Source organism: Peromyscus eremicus, chromosome 4, assembly GCF_949786415.1.
Source record: "Peromyscus eremicus chromosome 4, PerEre_H2_v1, whole genome shotgun sequence".
NCBI classification, from domain to species: Eukaryota; Metazoa; Chordata; class Mammalia; order Rodentia; family Cricetidae; genus Peromyscus; species Peromyscus eremicus.
This window is the reverse complement of record NC_081419.1, coordinates 29,148,448-29,171,020: the sequence shown is the minus strand read 5'-3', so window position 1 is coordinate 29,171,020 and position 22,573 is coordinate 29,148,448. Positions and strand designations below refer to the sequence as shown.

General features: G+C 43.6%; 1 protein-coding gene across 1 annotated transcript in view; it reads right to left on the bottom strand.

Moving 5' to 3' along the window:
- Positions 1–4,837: 4,837 nt before the first annotated feature.
- Positions 4,838–22,573, bottom strand: part of Lypd6b (LY6/PLAUR domain containing 6B) — a 51,498-nt gene continuing 33,762 nt past the window's right edge. Inside the window, exons 2-5 of the mRNA XM_059259135.1 lie at positions 16,661–16,812; positions 15,677–15,775; positions 7,854–7,984; positions 4,838–6,319 (exon numbers count right to left, since the gene is read on the bottom strand). Of these exons, the coding sequence (XP_059115118.1) occupies positions 6,155–6,319; positions 7,854–7,984; positions 15,677–15,775; positions 16,661–16,775 (510 nt within the window). The 5' untranslated portion in view covers positions 16,776–16,812 and the 3' untranslated portion in view covers positions 4,838–6,154. The remainder of the gene's footprint in view (positions 6,320–7,853; positions 7,985–15,676; positions 15,776–16,660; positions 16,813–22,573) is intronic.

The following is a 22,573-nucleotide window of genomic DNA, read 5'->3' as shown; positions in this document are numbered from 1 at the left end:
AGTCAACAAAAATAGGAAGAAAAAGAACTTAAAGGAAGCCTTTGCTTTTAAAGGGCGGGCTCCCACATTTTCTGTCACCCTTCACCTCAGAATGATGGATGGAGCCCACTGTCTTGGAGTATGCTTCTGATTCATTGACTTAGCGTGCATTCAGTAAGAACTCGGGACATGCTGTACACTGAGGAGTGTCTTATGCACTCCTGTACTTTTGCAGGACATGTGTGATCCTGCACTCCAGACTACTGGCAGAGGAAACGTCCTCTGATGGAGTAATTTGGGAAGTACTGTATACACCCTCCACTCCCTTGCAGATTTACAATGCGTATTGATCAAGGAGTGCTCTAAGGGAATTGCACTCTGCAGTGAGTGCCTCTGTCCACTCTGCTTTCTGCTGTGTGCTTAGGCAAATCTGTATGGCTTCCTTCAGTAGGCTCTGCTCTCCATCTCTAACTTCATAGCATTGTCTTAGTCATCTTGACACCTGCCTCTCCACACAACCTCTCACTGTGGGGGCCAGCAGCAGATGTTCCTGGCTGCCCACTCAGATCTATTTCTTCATGCTTCCTTTCTGGTTTTCTGACTGGTTCAAGTGTCTTCCCTCTGCCATGCATTGCATGCTCCTGAGGGGTCACTGACGGCCTCTTGGCTGCAGTAACCTGATGGTGACTACTTCCTGCCTGCTTGTGTTTTACTGGGACCTGAGTGTAGAGTTTCCCTCTTCTTGGAGTGCTTCCAGCAGGTTGCAGGACACTGAGTGGACAGGATGTCATATCTGGGGCATCTACTTACCAAACGCCGTGAAGGACATGAGAGAAAAAAGGAGTTGGCCCCACTGGATCAAGCCCATCTTGAAACTTCCTTTTCTTCTGGACTTTCTGATATCTGAAGCAAGAAATTCATTTGGGCCAACTTGATTGAGGTTCTTTTAACTTGTTATTGAAATCGTCCAATGGATACAGCCACTTAAATACAAAGACCACACTCCTGTCTGGAAACCTTCTAAAACCTTATTGGACTCTGTCTCCCAGAAGTGCTTGCCACATTTTGCCCAGCTTCCTTGAAAAGCATTTACAGTGGATCTGTTTTTTAATCTGCATTCAGCCTCTGGACACAGGTTTACCTTCCCATTTGCTTCATACTGCTTCTCACCACCCCCATGACTACCAGGGCCTACAGCTGATGGCTAGAGTTATCATCATCTACTTTCCAGAAGGGGCCCCACACTGCCTCTGTAGTGTTATCCCTCCTCCCAGAGCTCTCTGGACCAGTCTCAACACAGCAGCCCCGCCTTGCTGGTGTCTGCCAGGTTCTTCCAAACCTCTCAGCTGGCACTGATTTTCATGAACTGTGAAGATCCCTTGTGGAGGTTTAAGTGGTCTATGATGTCTTTTGTGCTGGAATTCCACAGCCTATGCAGAGGTCCTGTTTCTCTCTGCTCAAACCATGCTTATCTCATCCTTTGTGTCCTCCTGAAGTCAGCTCAGCTTCCAGCCTTAGCAAGCATCTCCTGGACCACAAGCCAGACGATGAAGAAGAGGGCAGAGAAGAGAGCTGTAGAGATGAAGAGTGATTGGGAAGTGTGATAGAGATGCTGACCTGTGTCAGATGGGCGATCATAGGATCAGACCTAGACATCCTCAAACGACTGCAGCCGTTTGTTTTCTAGCTTCTTTAACCATGCCCATACATCTATGGTTCCTCCTCTTCTAGCGTGATTTGTACCCCGATAGCTACACAGTCAACAACAAAGAACAAGAAAGAAAATGTCCAGGATCCAAAGGCAGTAATATGTTTCTGTTTGCTAATAATCTACAAGTAACAAACATTTGGCTTAAGCATGAACTCATTTCATACATGTGAAATACATCTTTCCAGTTCCATGACACAGCTTACTTCCCAAGGCCATGTTAATCCACAATGCTCAGGTTCTGCTCTGTGCTGTGGAGGCTTCCTCCCCTCCCCTTTCTTACGAACTGTGTATGTTTTACCCAGGGACTGAATGATGGAATGCAGACTTCATGGAACACAGTGCTGGAATTTCTGATTGCTAACCTCAGTCAGATTTGAATTTAAAGAGTTTAGACAATGTTGGGAAGGGAGGATGATTGCCAAACACCGTCCCCTTTTTTTTCTTCAAAAATCTTACTGATGGGTTGGAGTTCAAAGTTTATTCTGGAACGCAGTGTGGTGATATTGTGTTCCCCAAAATATTGTGCACCCTAATAAACTCATCTGGGGGTCAGAGAACAGAGCAGCCACCAGTTACAGAGCCTAGAAAATGGTGGCACTCACACCTTTAATCCTAGCCTTCTGGAGGCATGGATCTCTGTGAATTCAAGGCCACACTGGAAATAGCCAGGCATGGTGACTCACGCCTTGAATCCCAGGAAGTGATGGCAGAAAGCAGAAAGGTATGTAAGGTGTGAAGACCAGAAACTAGAAGCTTTTGGCTGGTTAAGCTTCAGGCTTTCGAGAAGCAGTTCAGCTGAGATTCATTTGGATGAGGACTCAGAGGCTTCCAGTCTGAGGAAACAGGATCAGCTGAGGAATTGGCAAGGTGAGGTGGCTGTGGCTTGTTCTGCTTTTCTGATCTTCTAGCGTTCATCCCATACCTGGCTTCAGGTTTGATTTTATTAATATGACTTTATAGCAATTCGTGCTACAACACAGAGCTGTTTAACACACAATTTGACAGCTTCTTTCTTTAAACTCCACTCATATTAATAGCGTACCCCATGATTCCTTTGTAACAGCAAATCTACACGTTCCCCTTTCTTCCTGGCTCATTACTCCAGTTGTCACCGAACATTTTGAAACCAAAATTTTATCTAATTTCCTTAATCACCAAAGACAAATCAATCGGAAGTCTTGGATACCTGGTCATTCCATAGCTTTGTGAAATGGAAAAAAAAAATCCATGTGATCGACTCCAATTTACTTTTTGAATTCGGAAGAGACCACAGAGTCAGCATCAGAGGCATAGAAGGCTGGGCTGGTGGGGTGGCTCATTGGTTAAACCTGATGATGTGAGTTCAAAGGAACAAAGGTGAAAGAAAGAACCAACTCCTGTTGCCCTCTGACCGCCACACATGCTGTTGAGTGTGCATGCATGTGAGCACAAACACATGCATGCACGCGCGCGCGCACACACACACACACACAGATCTTCATTAATCTAGACACCAGAAACAAAATCAGAAAAAAATTACAGTCTACTACTGATTATAACTTTACTAGACAGTATGTCAGTTGCATAGTCAAAAAACATGCTGGGCAGAGGAAGAGACTAGGGAATAAAGAGACACTGAAGATGTTATTTCAATGTCCCGAAGGAAGCCATGTAGAAGTAGAAGCTCTGAAGTCACAAATAGTTCAAGGTGCTGAGTGAAAAGAGGGTGAATCTACATCAGGCTTCAAAACTGATGCTTCCAGGTGAGTCCGAGGCTGGGACAGACGTGGCGATGTATGGTGTACCCCAATAAAATCTGCCTGAAGAGCAGAGAACAGAACAAGCCACTAGATTAGACATAGAGGCCAGGCAGTGGTGGCACACACCTTTAATCCTAGTACTGGGAAGCACACGTGCCTTTAATCCCAGGAAGTGATGACTGGGCAGAGAAAGGTTTATAAGGGTGAGGAGACAGGAACTAAAGGCTTTTCTACAGAAGCGTCCCTTCCAGCTAGAGGCTTTTTCAGCTGGAGCCTTTCGGGTGAGGACTCAGAGGATTTCAGTCAGAGGATTCATGGAGTTGGCAAGGTGAGACGTGGCAGTGGCTTGTTCCTTTGTCTCTCTGATCTTTTAGCATTTACCCCAATATCTGGCTCTGGGTTTTGTTTTTTTTTTACTAAGACCATTTAGGAATTTGTGTTACAGACATATAGGAGATAATATACTTTCCCACTCCTTGTTCTATGGGAAACTGAAAAGTCTTACTTAAGATAAGATACTCCCAAAGCATCAGGGAGAAGAGACCAGCACAGCCCATGTCTGCCATGAGTCCATAACCAGCATCAGAATGGACCAATGGAACACCAAATCAAAACAGAGAGGACAGACTCACCAATGCAGAAGTCAAAGATGTATCTGGCAAACCACTTTCCAGACTCAGCGTCCATCATTCACACCATGGACCCTGCAGAAACACGGCTTTCTCTTGGCTCAGTCTTCCTATAGGGTAGGGATCAGAAAGCTTTTCCTGTACAGGAGTCTTGCCAAAGACTGCACTCTCTCTTCTGCACCCAGCTATCCTGGATTGAAGGCAGACACAGGCATGCAGAAACAAAACTGTGTTCCAATAAAACTTTATTAACAAAATCTATGTGGTGGAATGAATTGGACCTATAAGCCATGCGACCCTGAGTCACAGATGAGCCCAAGCAAGGACAGCGTTACTGCTAAGTTCTAACAAAGCAGCTCATTCTAACAGCCCATGTTAAGTTAGAGGGGAGAAGTCCATTTTTAACACATACAAGAACAGAAGTGGGAGGGTAAGAAATCAGGATCCTAGAAACAGCAAAGAGATATTCACTTGATGTTCTGAAACTGTGCTATAGAAGGGAAAGGGGGAAAACGAGACCAAACATTTCATTTCATACTAGAGTTCTTCTGCTGGACTTGACATTCAGAGATGAGCAGGTGACTGAACTGGGGGAAAGAACTCTTGTGATTTCCTTGGTAGGCTACCACTGAGGGTGGACATGATATAGTGACATCCGTCCCTCTTGGTCAGGGAGGATCCCTGACCTTCTCAATGCACTTTTTGTATTTAGCCTCCCCAAGGAGTCTCTTCCCTCACCCTCTCCCCAAGGAAAAACAAACAAGCAAAAACTAAGCCACTTTGGCATAAAATTTTATTCTTTCAGACAGCATATATCACCCAGGGTGCCTGGAAACACAACTTTAGTGACATCAATCGGTAAATGTGCTTCATCAGAGGCTTTCACATTGTCAAGAGACACAGAACATGCATCACACTATATAACTCAAAGTTTTCCACCTCACTCCCAACCACCTCATAATTGGCAAACAGATTCATAAATTTCAACTGGAAATTTCCCTCCTACAGCTGCCCTTTCCATTGACAAGGTAGTAAGTGGGTACATTGTTTGGATCTTGACTGTTACAAGGTTAAAGTTTTGGTTCTCAGCCTGTTGGGGCCATTAAGGAGGGTGGTTGAGCCTTTAGGGAGTGGAGACTAGTGGGAGGATTTAGGACATTGGGAACATAACTTTGAAGGGTACAGTAAAAACCTGCATGCACGCTTTCTCTCCACTTCCATTTCTTCCTCTCTTTCCTCCCTTCCCCCTTTTAAAAAGGACATTTTATTTATTTTTGTGTATATGGGTGTTTTGCCTACATATATGTCTGTGTACCATATGTATGCAGCACTCATAGAGGCCAGAAGAGGGCATTGGATCCCCTGGGACTGAAGTTATCAGATATGAACTGCCATGTGAGTGCTGGGAATCAAACCTGTGTCCTTTAGGGGATCAATTAGTGCCCTTCACTGCTAAGCCATCTCTCTAGCCCATACTTCCTCCTTCTCAAGTCTCTGTTATGAGTGAGTACCTATTCACTCTCTAACACAAGCCCCCAAACAGTATGTACTGCAGTCTCCAAACCTGTGAGCCCAAACAAACCATTCATCTTTATAAACGGATCATCTTAGGTTCCTGTTCCAATAATGGAAAGTTAACACAGTAGAGAAACTGCTGTGGTTAGGAGGATTAAATTTCACAGAGATGCTCTGAGCTAATCACAGAAGCCAGAGAGTCTGATCCCGCAGCCTCTGAGGGAGTCCATGAGGTCAAAAAGTCCTTCCAGGTGAAAGTCTGGTCAGGCTGGGGTTTATCAAGCTACTGTTACCATCAACAATACTGGTGGATCTTCTGACAGAAGTAACAGAATGCAGCGCCCCTAGACCAGGACACTGGAGGTTATGTAGTCCTCTTGGCTCCTACCAAGTCCTCATGCTCAGTGCTGTGACCTCATGCAGGAGCAGTTCAGCAAAGCAAACCTCTGCCTTCTGCTTTGGGGTCCAATGTATCCTCTTTATCAAGTGCAAGATGGGCCTTCGCTCCAAAGTTCACCAGTCCACTGTCTCTGCCTCGTGCTGTACAGTGCTGGTCTCAGCCAGTCCTAGGAGCAGTAACATCATAGCAAGGGAAGCATGATGAGCCAAGCCAGCACCGGGAGGTAGGGTGTGGGGACACTGCTGCCAGATGTCCTCTGCGCGTGCATCACAGCGAAGACTGCATTTGTGTGGTTGGTAGGCAACTCTACATTGCAGATCATTCCTTCGCAGCAAGACCTGCACTCCTGTACAAGGAAGGAAAGGGGTGAGAGTGACCAGCAGGAAGGAGGAAGGAACAGAAAAAGACAGAGAGACAGATGCCTGAGTTGCTAGTCCAGCCTGTCCATTGCCTGGGCCTGTGGATACCTTCCCCTGTCAAGGGCTGAGCAAAGACCATCCTGAGGGGCTTCGTCCTAACTCTTGAGGTTTCTGTGTCAAACCCAAGCATAAGTGAGGTGAAGAAGGGAAGCTAAATTAGACTACCTGAGTTGCCAAATCTTGACAGGTTTATTAGAAAACTGTGAAACCAAAGTAAAAGTTAAGAACTTTCTGGAGTTGGTTTTCTTTCTCAGTGTTGCTTGTTAGCTAATAATGGTGGCCTGCTATTGTCTGTGACTTCACCCAAGTCCCATTATTACTGCAGTGACAGTTTAAAAAGAAAAGTCCTTAAGAGTGCTTTCAAGGGAAGCAATCTCTGATCACAATAGCAACGCATGCCGCGCCGAAGCCATGGCCTCATGAACTAGCCACTCACACAGGCTTCCAGGCCAATGAGGAAGCAGAAAGGCAGCAACGCCCAGCACAGCCATCATTGGCTGTCCAGCCAGCTATCCATCAGCTCCACCCAGGGGAAAGTTTTGATTCTGCTTTTCAAATCTTGCTATGTAGCCCAGGCTGGCTTCACATTCACAGTCCTCCTGACTCTGCCCGCAGAACACTGGGATTGCAGGTGTGAGCCACGGTGCCCAGCCTGGGGTACTTTCTTGATGCCCTGGACGTCTATGTGAAGTTCCATTTCAATCAGTCTAGGATGCCCCCTTCCAGTCTCACCAGGACACCTTGCCCTTGCTGTTCACATGCCCCTTGTGTGATCATAGCCAACAGCCACTGATATGTCAGGGTCACTGACTTACACGCTAGATCATATTCTAAAATCTCGTGAAACATGTATGTGAAAGTCATTTTTTCCTCCGAAGTCTTAGGATCTCTGCATATAAGAGTACATTCTAGTTTCAGATGATAGAATGAGGTAAGGTATTAAAGGATCAACTGATCCAACATGCATCTAGAATTTATCTTATTTATCTTATTCTCTTAGACTCTTTCTCCTCTGAGCAGAGATGGAGAGTGAGACAAAGTTTCAGTGGCAAAAGTCACCCCTGTTTTCTCCTTTCTACCACCTAGTTACCCTGGGAAGGGGGTGCGCTGATTTTTAGCCAGGATGAGAACGTGTCATCTAGACTCCAGTGTGCCTTACTCTCTGGAGGGTAGGTTGTTCTTGAGCTTCTAGAGCAGGCTTCGAACTATTCATGAAAGTTCTGAAGCCCAGAGTCTAGCTCTGGAGCCTGGAGATTCTCATTCATTCTTAGGAACATTTCCTTTGGAAGACAGGTTATCTTCAAATGTCTGCTTTCCTCATTGGCACTGTGACGCATCCATTTGTCAGAATACAAACAAATCCAACACAGTGCTTCTCCTTCTTGGTTTTCCCATGGCGTATAACTTACCACCATCACCCTGAAACCTGGGGAAGTAACTCCACACACACATGCTCTTTACCGTGTGTTCCGAGTCCCGGCTGTGACGGCAGCCGACAAAATGACATTCGTTTTTAGAGGCACACTTTTTAGTGATGGATGTACTTCTTCCGCGGCTGGTGAAGTGGTGAACTGTCAAACAATACTGTGTGTCTAGGAAAATTTAACAACAAAAAAGCAATTTTATTTTCCATATTGCAAAAGAGACCTCTAGACCATCATGCCAGAAATGACTGAAATTCGGGATAATCTTTAGGCTTCCAGGTGAGAAATTTAATATCAGTGAATGCTAGAGCTTGTAGGTGGTATTTCTGCAAAGACATCAGCTTGTAAATTACATGTGTGTTTTGAAAATGAATATAAATGGGTATCCAGTCTGTAGCTAGAGTTTTCCTGCCTGGCCCACAGTCAGGACAAATCTCTCTCACCTGCCAGTCCCACAGCCTCTCAGACCCAACCAAGTAAACACAGAGACTCATATTGCTTACAAACTGTATGGCCATACCAGGCTTCTTGCTAACTGTTCTTACAGCTTAAATTAATCCATTTCTATAAATCTATACCTTGCCACGTGGCTCATGGCTTACCGGCATCTTCACATGCTGTTTGTCATCGTGGCGGCTGGCAGTGTCTCTGACTCAGCCTTCCACTTCCCAGCTTTATTCTCCTCCTTGTCCTGCCTATACTTCCTCCTGCCTGACTACTGGCCAATCAGTGTTTTATTTACCAACCAATCAGAGCAACACATTTGCCATACAGAACATCCCACAGCATCCAGTCCCTTTGGTATTAGCTGAAGCTGAGAAAAAAATGTGCAGAGTTTTCATCCATCCTTGGGTCTGCTCACCAAATATCAAGGATTTATGCCCTTAGTCTGGCCCTTCTTCCTCTGAAGCATGCGTTCTAGAACTCTAAATTAAGACAGAAACTGTGAGCATGAAAACAATACCTCTGAAGACTTGGAGCCTCACTCAACATTTGTTTCTTAGAGGCTAAGTGGCGAACGGGTCTCCAGCTAAACATCAGCTCACCTCCTTCCTCATCTTGCTTATTCATATTCTATGCTTTCTAACATGTTTGACTCTTCTTCATCAATGTTTTCCACTTTTCCTCTCCCCTTCGCTTCTTGTTCCCCACTCATGCCTGCTCTGTATAGTTAGCTCATTTCTATATTGTTCTCCTCACTGCTTTAAACATCCATTTTATGACAGCATACTTCTAAGAAAGTGGTTCATGGGACATCATAGGATATTCTGTTCTGGTTCTGTGTTTCCTCTATTGCTACCAAGACCATGGAAATCATTGTTAATTTAGTCACCATGAATCCCAGTAGCAACTGACTGGGGGGAAATGGACCAGAATTGAGAGACAGAGTTCTCAGAACCATTGCAACTAAGTCTTGTTAGCACTTTTGAGATCATTGCAGTGGTTTTTTGTTTTGTTTTGTTTTGTTTTGTTTTGTTTTGTTTTGTTTTGTTTTGTTTTGTTTTTGAGACAGGGTTTCTCTGTGTAGCTTTGGAGCCTGTCCTGGAACTCACTCTGTAGCCCAGGCTAGCTTTGAACTCACAGAGATCCACCTGCCTTTGCCTCTGAGTGTTGGGATTAAAGGCATGTGCCACCACCGCCCGGCTATCATTGTAGTTTTTAATGAAATGCTAATACATAGAGTGACATTTTGATAACTTTAATAATACTTACAATGGCAAATATATTCATATTGTAGATTGGCAATCAGTTACCTTCTAACTTGTGTTCACTCATTCAATCCTTACCGTGAGCCTTTGGAAAGCCATAGACCATATTAACATTCTTTTTCGTTGTTGTTTTAGACAATATCTCATTATGTAGTCCTGGCTGCTCTGGAGCTCCCTACATTGACTGACCTAGAACTCACACAGAAATCCTCCTGCCTCTGCCTCCTGAGTGTGGGGTTAAAGGCAGGCACCACCATCTTGCCCACTGCCATACAGGTAGGAGGGTTACACAGGGGTAAGGTAGGATTAACCAAGGCAGGTTTCAAGGATTTGTGCTCCTAATCAGTACACTTGGCTGCTACCCAAGATACTCAGCATTAATCTAGACAAAAGTAGCTGACTTTTGGAGTCTGAAAGAAAGGGAGCCATTAGATGTTTTGGAGAAGGCATTTAAATGTATAGTCCAAACTCAGAAGACTTGGAAACTAGTGGCTGCTTGTGTTTATCCAGAGCATTGCACGCATCACACACACGAAAGCATCCTCTAACAAGTCAGCACAAAAGCCAGTGCCAATAAAACAAGAATCACCCATGTTGTCGTGTTCTGTTCCAGAGACAGACCACAAGTGGAGCTTTATGGAGATAAAGGAAATCTGAGAGGACAACGAACAATAGCTCCGGGCCCGCTGGTCGTGGATGAATGGTTGACTATACTTCCCTAAATAACAGCAAAGGGAAAAGCCAGAAATGACACCTCAGTTATAACTCCAGATGGTTAATGTCTTTGAGACTTGAGTAGCAGATGGTCAAAAATGAGCTCTCATGCTGTGCCGGAATGTGAGGTCATTCCACACTGGTTCCTGTAAGAGATGGCTTCTCAGGTGGGCTGCCATTGCTGTTGCTGACACTGATAGGGGATGGGAGACTAAGGTCACCTGTTTTGTTTATCTGTGGTTCAGAAGAGATGTTGTTAGGGCTGGAAAGATGGCTCAGCCCTTGTTGCTCTTTGGGAGGAGCTGGGTCAGTTCCCAGTACCCATGTGGAAACTAACCAGCTGCAGGGACTCCAATGCCTTCTTCTGGTCTCCTTGGATACCAGGCTGCATGTGGAGCACAGACATACATACAAGCAAAATACTCACACACATAAAATAAATTAATCTTTAAAAGATATTTAAATAAACAAAAGAGGTGATATTCTAAAACTCGAAGCAGATCAAAGGTTTTGGTTGATAAACAACAAATTGGAACATTGTGCACATAAGTAATCATAGACTTTGAAGGGACCATTCAAAGAATAGCTTGATCCATAAAGGGAAGGCCAATGAGCAAGTAAACTTTAAAGCTATTCTAACCCTTCCATTTGGTGTTAAGGGGAAATTTAAAGCAAATTATTAAAGAATGATATAGACCATCTGAAATAAATTAGGAGAGATAGTTATCAACCAACCTTAAAACTAAAACAGTTATAACCAATCTCTTCCTGAGTGGACTGGAAGTCCATTCTACAAGATGGAACTAGTGTCTGGTACTGTGAACTGGGCCCAAACCCCATGGCTAGCTAGGTCCTAAGTCCTAAGAGAGAACCTTCTGCTGTTGTTCTGCTAAATGGACATAGTAATAATTTGTGCTTCTTATCTTTACACCCATAGATTAGTGCATCTCTCAACCCTCATCAAAGAATCTTTTTTCTGCAGGACAGAGTGACTAATACAGTGACCCACACCTGGTCAATGTGCAGAGGATAAGAATGTGGAATGCTTAGTGCTAAATGGGACAGCTGTATCAGAGCTCCTACTCTCAAGGCTCAGGGATCATCAAGGAAAGAAAGGTAACAAAGATTTTAAGAGCCAAGGTGAATGGGTCTGCAGTGAAACAGCATTTACCAGACATGAATGACAGGACCATCGCACACATCAACTTACAGAGGATGTGACTGCATGCAGAAGACCTGCCCAATATCAAGTCAAACACAATCCCAGCACCGGCAGGGAAGGGGCTCATGAAATCCTACTCCAAGCTGAGGCACTATTGGCAATCGATGACTGCCCAGTAGGTCAAGTCAGTTTTCTTTAGGACGTGACCCCTGAGAGGATACTCATGATCCAATAGATTGTCCGTTACCTATCCCCATTAAGTGGACTCATCGAGTTTTAAAAAAGCTCACAAAATTGAGGAGGAATAGTGGTGTGTGTGTATAGGGGAAGGGGATAAGGTAGAAATTGGAGGGGAGTGAAAAGAGAGTGCTTCAATTAAAATGAATTTTATGCATGTAAAAAATCCTAAATAGAAAAAATCCTTTAAAACAACTAAGAAAAAATTTTGTGGAAACGTGAAAAATGCACACAATTACACATGTACAAACATATGACAATTTAAGAGTAGTCACTTTATAGAAATATAAAAGAACCTCAAGAAAAAAGATTCTAGTAATTCATTCTTCTAGAAAAGAGGTAATGACAAACATTGACCATATGGATGCTATGGTGATTTGAAAGAGTTGCCATGGTCATGGTGTCTCTTCACAGCAATAGAAACCCTAACTAAGACAGAAGTTGGTATCAGGAGTGGGGTGTTGCTATGATAGGCCTGACCATGCTTTTGTTTGAAGGAATATGGACCTTGAGATTGTAGATTAGAAAAGCAGATGAACATTTTAAGTTCTGCTTAATGGGCCATACTTGTAGGAACATTGAAGACAGTGGTGATAAGTGTGATTTGATGAACTGTGGGGGTCTAGTTCAAGAGGTTTCAGAGGAGAAGAATTTTAATATGTTGCCTAGAGATTGTTCTTGTGGTATTTTAGTGAAGACTGTGGCTGCTTTTTGCCCTTGTCTGAAAAGTCTGCCTGAGGCTAAAGTGAAAAGTTTTGGATTAATGTCATTGGCTAACAAAATCTCAAAACAGCCTAGTATAGACTCTATTGTGTGCATATTAATGTTAACTCTAATGAAGACTAATAATGAAAAAGAGCAAGCTGAGCAAGGAAAATATAAAATATACAATATGAGGAGAAAGAGGACACCAGGAAGTAGAACTGAGCTAAGTCCCGTGTTCAAGGAGATAAACAAGATTAAGAAATGGAATAAAGGGAGTAGTGACCTCAGGGCAAGATCCCACCTTATTAGATCCTTCCAATTTGTGAAAAGGAATTAAAGAAAAGCTTAGAACTGGGTGTGATGGTGCACATCTTAAATCCCAGCACTCCAGAGGCAGAGGTAGGCAGATCTCTGAGTTTATGGCCAGCCTGGTCTATTGATTCAATTTCAGAACAGCCAAGCTTAGCATTGAAGGAAACCATTGAAAAGAGAAAGCTGGTGAAGGTACAATTGAACAAGGGAGCCATGTTCCAAGCCCAGCAAGCAGCAGAACTTTGCAGCTTCGGCATATGGTTCTGGCTTTAGAGTCAAGGATAGAAGAAAGGTGTTGTGTGTGGCTGGAGAATTTCTCTCCAGTTCCCACCAAGTCTCGCCAGTCCCGGAGCCCACTTATAAAATAAACATACAGACACTTATATTATTTAAACTGCTTGGCCATTAGCTCAGGCCTACCATTGTCTAGCTCTTACTCTTATATTTAGCCCATTTCTATTAATCTATACATTGCCACTTGGCTCGTGGCTTATTGGTACCTTACATCTTCCTTGTCCTGGCAGCGGCTCCAGCAGTCTCCCTCTCTGCCTTCCTGTTCCTTCAATTCTCCTCTCTGTTAGTCCTGCCTATACTTCCTGTCTGGCTACTGGCCAATCAGTGTTTATATATACAGAGCGATATCTACAGCAGTTTTGGAACCTTCTTCCATGACTAAGGAAAGATGCTGAGGCCAGGCATGTGTCAGAGGTATCCCTACAATGGAGGCCTAGAAAGGCCATTGAACGAAGCTGTGAATGTGAAGCCTGGATTTCCTTGGAGACCCCAAGATGTTGGAGATGCCAGAGCCATAGGATACATGCCAAGGAAAGCTGCCGACAGGAAGTGGAACTAGTCCAGGTGAAAAAAATATGTTGCAGTCAACAAAGCTAAAAGGAGTTGGAGATCTGAAGAATGTTTTGACATCAGACATGGAGATGCAGAGTTTGGAGTTTGCCCAGCTGGTTTTCAGTGTTGCTTTGGTCTAGTATTTCCTCACTATGCTCCCTTCCCTATGTTTTGGAATGGTAATGTATGTCCTGAGCCATTATATGTCGGAAGTATGTGATCTGCTTTTTTATTTTGATTTTACAAGGGATTACAGTTAAGAGATTGCATAAATCTCAGAAGAGACTTTGAACTTTAGACTTTTAAATGAATGTGAGACTGTTATAGACTACGAGGACTTTTGGAGTTGGACTGAATGTATTTTCGCATTATGATATGGCTACAAGCCTTTGGGAACTAGGGAGTGAAATGTAGTGGTTTGAAAGAAAATGCCCCCCAAAGGGAGTGACACTATTAGGAGTTGTGGCTTTGTTGGAGCAAGTGTGTCACTATGGGAGTGGCCTTTGAGATCTCCTTTGCTCAGTATGGACAGACTCTTTCTGCTGCCTGCAGATCAAGATGTAGAATTCTCAGTTCCTTATCCAGCACTATGTCTGCCATGCTTATAGCCATGATGATAATGAATAACACCTCTGAAACTGTAAGCCACCCCAATTAAATGTTTTCCTTTGTAAGAGTTGCCATGATCACCAGGTGGTGGTGGCACATACACGCCTTTAATCCCAGCACTCGGGAGGCAGACAGGTAGATCTCTGTGAGTTCCTGGCCAGTCTGGTCTACAGAGTGAGTTCCAGGACAGCCAGGACTGTTACACAGAGAAACTGTTTTGGAAAAGAAAAAAGTTGCCATGGTCATGATGTCTCTTCACAACAATAAAAACCTTGATTAATACAGAAGTCACAGGCATGCACACTTAACTTAGCCGTGATTCTCCATAATGTAGCCAGTAGTGGGTTTTTTTTGGGGGAGGGGGACACAGCTTTTTTATATCTGGATAAAATCAAGCCATTCTACTATTATAAATAATATAGTATAGAAAGATTCATGGTAATAGACCCAAACTAGCAATTTCTAACTTTGGAAGTCTGTTTTGCTCTTTGTATTTCTTGGGTCATTGCCTCTGATAACCTAAAATCAGAACAGCCCAGTCTCTATAGTTCTCTCAGTTCCAAACTCATGAGCACATTCTGTCTGCTTTAGCTCCAACTCTGTATGAAAACATTGTTTCCTCACAACTCTGTTTCTACCTCTGGAAGTTCCAGTTCCCACCCTCCAAGCAGAAGTGATGACAGTCGCCACTTGATGTATTCTTTGACTCTTGTCTCCAGCTCTGCATTCTCCACACGGCAATGTTGTATATCACAATCATGTGCTCTGACTTCCACACTCTAGCAGAAAAAGAAACATCTGCACATCTTTGAACGTGGGTCTTTCCAGATTGTTTCTCCCTCTCCTGCTGTGCCACAGTGGCCAGTCTGTTATTGAAGAGGCCATACCAACTGTTGACCCTAGAGGCCTTTACATTTGAGATTTTCCTTCCAGGCACACTATTCCTGCAGATCTCCATCTGGTTTCCTTGTCTTGGCATTCGGGTCTTTGTTGTAATGTATATTCAGAGAAGGTTTCCCATGGCTACCTAGTCAAAGGCATCCATTCACCTGTCAGCAAGTATTTACTGAGTGCATATTAGGACCCAGGCACTGGATTGGGCACTAGAGATGTGTCAGTAAACTACCAAGGATAATCAGATGTTAGTTAGGCTAGTGAATGAGCTTCCCAAGCATCAATGAATCTCTAGAGTAGAGCACAGAAACCCTTCTTTGCTTTAAGCCAGTAAGTAGGATGTTTCTAAGGTATCATCAAGCATTTCTGGAATTGTTTGAACACTTTAGTCAACACTGTGGTTTCTGTCTTCTTGATAAATACTTGTTAAGAAATTTTCCCTCATGATGCATCAACTACATGTTGAGGCTGTGTCAGCCATTTCCAGGTTCTCCCACGATATTCTGTTGTCTGGATAGTCTTTCACAGGAAATCCAGGACCCCTATAGAATGCCACTGGGCTGTTGGCACACTAATCTACTACACAAGCCATCTCTTCCAGTTAAGGGAAGGACCTAATTAAAGTGAGCACACAAAAGAATCCAGAAGAGTCTTCCAAGCTCATACACTCACCCTGTGGACACCACTTGTCTTCTGCCCATCGATTGCAATTATAGTTATCCCCGGCATTTTCACAAGTAAAACACTTGAAGCTGTTTGGGAATGGGGTGGCTTTAAAGACAAAGGAAGTCAGGTCACAAAAAGACAAAACTTTCAAACATTGAAAATAGCACAAAATTAGCAACTTTATTAGATGAAACAAAACATACAAGACATCCTCTTGGGAATGCCTATGTCCCTGTCCCGAAAGCTCAATCGACCCATCTGGCTTGTGTTCATTTCATTTGTTCCCTTCTAGTAAGTACTGTAATCTTCCACATAGAGAAATGGAAATGGCTCCATGAGCTACTCTGAAAGATTCATGGAATGGCTCTATTACAATTTATCTTCTGAAATAAGAGGGGTTGAGGGAATGTGCAAGAATGATAGTGGCATTAGAGTTTATATACACTTATATACACCTACATATACATTCACACACATATATATATATTCATATACATATATATACACACGAATGAGATAGACAGAGACAGAGAAGATAGAACATCCTAAATAATATAGAAAATGTGAAGTGAAGAACGGCAATGGTGAACACCTCATGTAGGGCTAGGATGAAGACAGCCCTTACCCTGGCTGTGTATCTCCACCAGCATCAAGAAAGCATTTGAAAAGAGAAAAGGAGAAAAGAAAAGAAAAGCATGCCCCACATCTCACCCTCTGGATTACTATTTGACTACTTATAGCAGCAGAACTTTTATGCACCATTAATTGTGCATCACAGTAATGAAGACCCAGGTCTCTTCCCAATTTTAAACTCTCTGATGAGTTTTCAAATGGTGTTAATGGCCACTTGAAAGAATGGGTGCATCATTTATGCAGAAACTTTCCACAGCCGGTAATCTTCTCTGATGAAGAAACCACTGAATTTCTACTAAGCCACGATTAGGGACAGTGCTCGCACAAACTGACATGAGGACCACAGCCCCTACTTACGGTCAAGAGGAGGCCTCACGTTGTAGAAGTTAATGTTCTTGGCAAATACCCAGTTTTCTGAGAGGATCAGCATCTGAAGGATGGTCACAGCCAGAATGTGGCAGAAAAGCAGCATTCTGACCTCCCAGATTGGGCAGGTTCAAGTCGTATGTCTGCCGTGAAAACACAGACTGGGTCAGCTCATTGGTTTCCTATACATGGGTGCGAGTTGTGTTTGGCTTCTGCTTGGAAAACTCAATTATTCCACCTGTTGAAAAGGGTCAGTACCACAAGTATCATTGAGATGAAAATCAAGTAATTACTGCCTTCTACTGGCCCGCTGAATCTCAACAGGACATCCAGTGACCCTCCCTGTCCAGGAACACAAGCATCTGGCATTGGCCTGGCTACACCAGGTTCCTTCTGTGTCTGGGGCTAGCCAGTAGATGCTGTGCTGAATCATGCATTTGTATTTCAATCAAGCCTGCTTCCTGGTTTATTTACCTGGAGTCACTAAACCACTTACTTCTGAAATCCTTTCCCTGAGTAAACAGAGGCACTTGATCAGTTTTGCAACTCCATCAAATCTTAGCAGAAACCATAAAAGTAAAGCCTGCGGAGCAAATACTGACGAAAGCACGATAAAACTGGATTAAAATCTCTGCTGATCCCAGAGCTCACAGAGGCAGAGAAGAGAAGGAAGCATCACCATCATGTGAGGTGCCAGCTCCACCAGCACCTGTCACACTGGGTGCAAGGATACACCACAAGGATGTTCCAGAGGAAACAATCAAAGTTGAATACTGGAAACAATGTAATGATGCCCCTGGTCCACAAACATTATTGACTGAGTTCATAACTTTGAGCAGATGGGACTGAAATTCGATGGAATGAGAGACAGGCACACAGTGCTGAGTAAAGGGAATGATATTTCGGGCCCCCATAGGACCCAGAGGTTCTACCCTGGGAAGCCAGCCTTGTGGAAATAGTTAAATATGCAGTCTCATCATTGACAGGTCATCTGGCCAGGGAAAGGTGAGTGTGGGCTGCAGAAGACAGCATGCAACTTGGAATCCAAAGGTTCAGGTGCTGGCTCTGCTGTTTATTAGCTTCTTGACCTTGGGCGAGCTCTTTAAACTCTATTAACCTCAATTTCCTCATCTGTAAAATGGCTTAATAATACCCACACTACCCACACATTTGGATAATTGCGAGCATCAAATACAGGTTCAGATAGGATCACATAGCTTTGAATGAAATACACATAATAAGAGTTCTGTGGAAATGCTGGAGCTCAATAGAATCAGCCAGACTCATTTTCTTCTTGCTGAATCAACCAGTCTCAGTGGCTTAGGGAAATTTTCAAAGAAAAGTGGTTTGATATCCACATATTCAGGCATGGTTCTTTACATTAACTTTTTTTGAAGTCAGGGTAATAGTGTGTGGGTTCTAGGACTTTACTTCATCTCCTGTGTTTTTTGCACATATGTAACACGTAAGCAGGGGTACTGAACTGACTATCAGATAAAGTCTTGCCGTCCCTACAGAGGACCTTTGTGAAGGCAAGTCTGAGTCACTATGGATGTAGTCAGTGAAAGAAAGCACACTGGTATGGAATTTCTGAGAATACAATAGAGCTAAACTTTATAGATTTTGTTTTATTTATATCAACACATAGACCCAGAAATATTAAATCCATTTTCCTAGTTTATTTTAGTAACCACAATTGAAATTTTAGTAGTCATGCTTCCACATTTCATTCTTAGGGTCTTTCTGAAGAAACAGATACTATCAAATCAAGTGGTCACATCGAAAAACAGTTCTGCTTTTCCTAGTCACACATCTAAATTGGTCCATCCCAAAGTTAAATGAATCTGTAGCCAAAGGATAGAACCCAATATCCCAAGAGAGACTCTTTATAATGAGGAGATGAGTTCTTCTCTCCTCCACCCCCACTAAACCTCAGAATGACTGAGCTCTAACAGCAATCCACATTGTTTGTGTAATAAGGGCAAGACTCCTAAGAACATGGATTTCGGACTCACATTCTGTACATTTCGATCCCCTTTCATCACTAAGGAGTTATGGGACTTTAGACAAGTTGCTGAAGCTTCCCAATTCCAGCTTCCCTCTCTGTAAAGCAATAATGATAGCAGTTTTGAAGTGAGGTTTCCATGACCTCATACCTCTAAGCTTGAAGCTGAGTGCTGAGCCACAGTTGAGGCTACGTTCATTTAATGCTTTCTATTGGGTGGTAAAGAGCATTGGCTCAAATACCTGCATTTAGACTCAACCCCTGTGATGCCTGGTTCAAGCTCATTAACCTCTGGGTGCTCTCTAGAGCACAGTTTTTGTGCCTATGAAATGAGTAGTAACGTGGACTTGTAGAGCTGCGGGAATAAAGTTAGCTAAAGCACAGACAACCTTTGAACTATTGAGTTAGTTATGTGCCTGGAGTTTGACTAATTCTCCTAGGCACTTACTGCTGTGAACAAATTCCCAGTTCAAAATTACAGATCAAAATCCTAGGTTTCCCTAAAGTAATTTCCCTTGGAAACCAACGCTTATTCATTCAACATGACATTGTTGACACCCGCTATGGCTCATACATTGTTATTATTGACTCCCCACCAATGCCTTTTCCTCTCATGAAAACTGCATTTTAGAGGGAAAAGGTAACACAAAGTGTGTGGGGGGTAATATTTGAGACAGTTATAAATGCCATAAAGGTGAAGCAACAAGGAGATAACCTTGTAGGAGCGTGAGGGGCTGCATCACATGTGACAGTCTGCACACACCTCTCTGAGTAAGCGATAAGGTGATAACTTGGTAGGAGGGTGAGGGGCTGCATCACACGTGACAGTCTGCACACACCTCTCTGAGTTAGTGACATTTGAACAGATGAACTAAACGAAGAGAAGAAGCAAGAGCTAAACCAGAAAGCAACTCAATCCTATGGAGGAAACCGCAGAAAACTGGTCTGGACAGATGGCTCAGTGGGTAAGAGCACTTTCTGCCTGAGCTCAGATCCATATAAAAAGACAGGTGCACCACAAATGTACCAGGTATATGCCATGCATGCGTATAACCCCAGTGTTGGGAGAGTGGAGACAGGAGGGGAGATGGGGCTTGCTGGCTGTCGGTCTGGCTCCTGATCTCTCACTGAACAAGGAATGAAGTGAAGAGAGAGAAGAGTAGGGCATCCATGTTCCTCCTCTAGCTTCTGCATGCACACACAGGCATGAGCATCCATGCACACACCTCACACACATCTGTGTACACACACACACACACACACACACAGTAAAAAGGGTACCATTGAGTGTGCCTGTAGCACACAGTGTACTGGTTTGGGGGTATAGACAGTCAGGTAGTGGATGAAACTACATCACATAAGCACTTAGCCTAAAGATTTGGATCCAGGAAAATCAAGAAGTTGAAACAAAAACCACACATGTTTTGTGTCTCTAGAAACACTGGTCCCAGTGCCTAGCTGTGTTTGATGCTCCTGGAACAAAAGGGATGTGAGTGATGGTGGAGGCAGAGGAAGGTGGAATTCAGACCCACCAAAGGTTTCAAACTACTGAATGGAAATGGTGAGGTGACTCAGTTGGTAAAGTGCTTGATGAGTGTGAACTCTAGGAAGGGCAGTGTGTGTCTACAACTTCAGCATGGAAGGTGGAAAGAGGAGGATCCCTGGAGCTAACAGGCCAGCCACCCTAGCCAATCAGTGACATCCAGGTTCAATAAAAGATGCTATTATAAGTAAGGTAGAAAGTGACCTTGACTTCTGACCTTCATAAACACAAGCATTCTTGTACATGTTTACGTACCCTCACACACACACACACACACACACACACACACACACACACACACACAAGCACAAACAAACAAATGAACTGGTCTAAGCATAAGACTTGCTTTTTGGATTCTCCATGCTCTAAACAACACTATAGAGACTGGATCATTACCATTGTACAACTGAGGGAACTGAGGCTCACAGGCATGCCGTCACTGACACAGTAACCCCTCAAAATTGTCCACGTTGTATCATCTGACAACTAGAGAAATGCATAACAAAGGCTTGAGTCTCATCGTGCTGCATCTACACACAGCCAAAACGTATTTTCATTCCCACTTCAAAGAGAAACGGCAAAGCCCTATTCTGGCAACATTCTCCAAAATGGGAAAGGTTTGCCTGTCAAATGAGGAATGAACTAGATAAAAGTGCCTTCTAGTTCCTGAGCAGGCTTTATAATGTATTACCATACACTGTCTCCTGAGCAGTGCCTAGCTCTAGCTTCTTCGGTATACAGGTTTGTGTTATCATTTTTTACAAGCAGGGGGCATTAGGGTAATGAACACGGAATGGTTAAATAGAGGTCCTTAAATAGAGGTCCAGGAGTTGCTGTACATTGAGAATCATTGCACAGAACCTCTGAACTAAAACGAGTCTGTGGAGACTTTGCTGAGTAGGCACACTCACCTCGGTCTCAGTCACAGGCAAGGTTACAGGAGAGTTTGTATTGTGTTCTGTGGAGGGGGTGGGATCTACAATGTGTGCTGGAGTAAACCAGGCTGTTTTCTCCATGGCCATCACACAGACTACTGTTACTTCTTCATATAGGATAAGGAGTAACCCATGAGGTTCCTAAGGTGATTGGTAAAACTGTGTGTGTAGATATATCTCTGTGGGTGGAGGGTTTTGAGACCCAATTAATGGTGAAAAGTGCTGTTTACTGCTTCAGAATATAGCTGTCGATGATTTGGCTTCCTGTGAGAATGTTTTTATTCTGACACTAAGACAAAAGCTCCACTATTTGCCGTGGATGGGTGTCTACAACCCTCACACTCAATGGAAGCTCAAAACATCTTTCTCCACGAGAGCTTACTGCTTTCATCCATGTTTCCCAGAGACAGGCTTGGACAGAAACCCCATGTGTGTGGTGCTCACCTTCCCTGTGCTTCGAGTCCCTTCTTTGCTCCCGAATGCAAACAGCTTCTTTGACAGGAGAAGGGAGAGACTTCTGGCAGGCATTATTTGTAGAGATACAGGAAGCAACTCTCAGAATGGCAGGTAGCCAGATTTGTAAGTTAAGGAACCCCCCTCCTGAGACTGGCCCATACCTGCCCAGAATAAAAGACTTGATTCATGGGAGGGCATGTGGTTCAGAAGCAGAGCAACTTCCCAGGCCCCGGTCCTCGTCATCACCTACTCAATACTTCTGCAAAGCTGGTAGGGACCCCAAGAAGCAGCATATTGCTGACATCTTTTGAGAGAGTAAGACGATCTACATTTTTTTAATAATTCCCCAGATGTATGCTCAGCACCCACCACATACTCACTGAATAAGTTTGGGAACGGAAGCATCATCATTATCTATGACCTAGATGGAGCTCCTTTCAGAGTGAGTAAAACAAAGATATTCACAGTAAAGAACTAGCAGGAAGTCCAAAGCTGTTCAATGATGGACTCCTAACAGAAACACAAGTAACCAAAGCCAGGCAGTAAAGACTGCAGTTCTTACACAATTCCTAGAATGTGAGTCAGCAAGCACACGAGGACCTGCAACTGCTAATGAAATAAATGAAGAGAGATAATTGAAGGGAAGCAGCCCTTCTGAGTCCAGCATGCCCATCAACACTCACATTCACACCTCCCTGCAAGCACTACATACTCTGCAGACAGGTACACTAATGACAATCTTAATAAGCCTGGCTTTGCTTGTAAAAAAAAAAAAAAAAAAAAAAAAGGATTGGAAGCAAAGTGGAAATTCAAAATGAGTGCTGAAATCTTACTGGGAAAGAGCAGACTAGGTGAAAACACTCCTTTGGAAAGGCGAAATTTGCCAGAAGAAAACGCCACTATCTCCAGCTAGAGTGGGGTACCCGTTGCTTCTGGCTGGGAAAGCGAGGTGGTGAAGACAGATG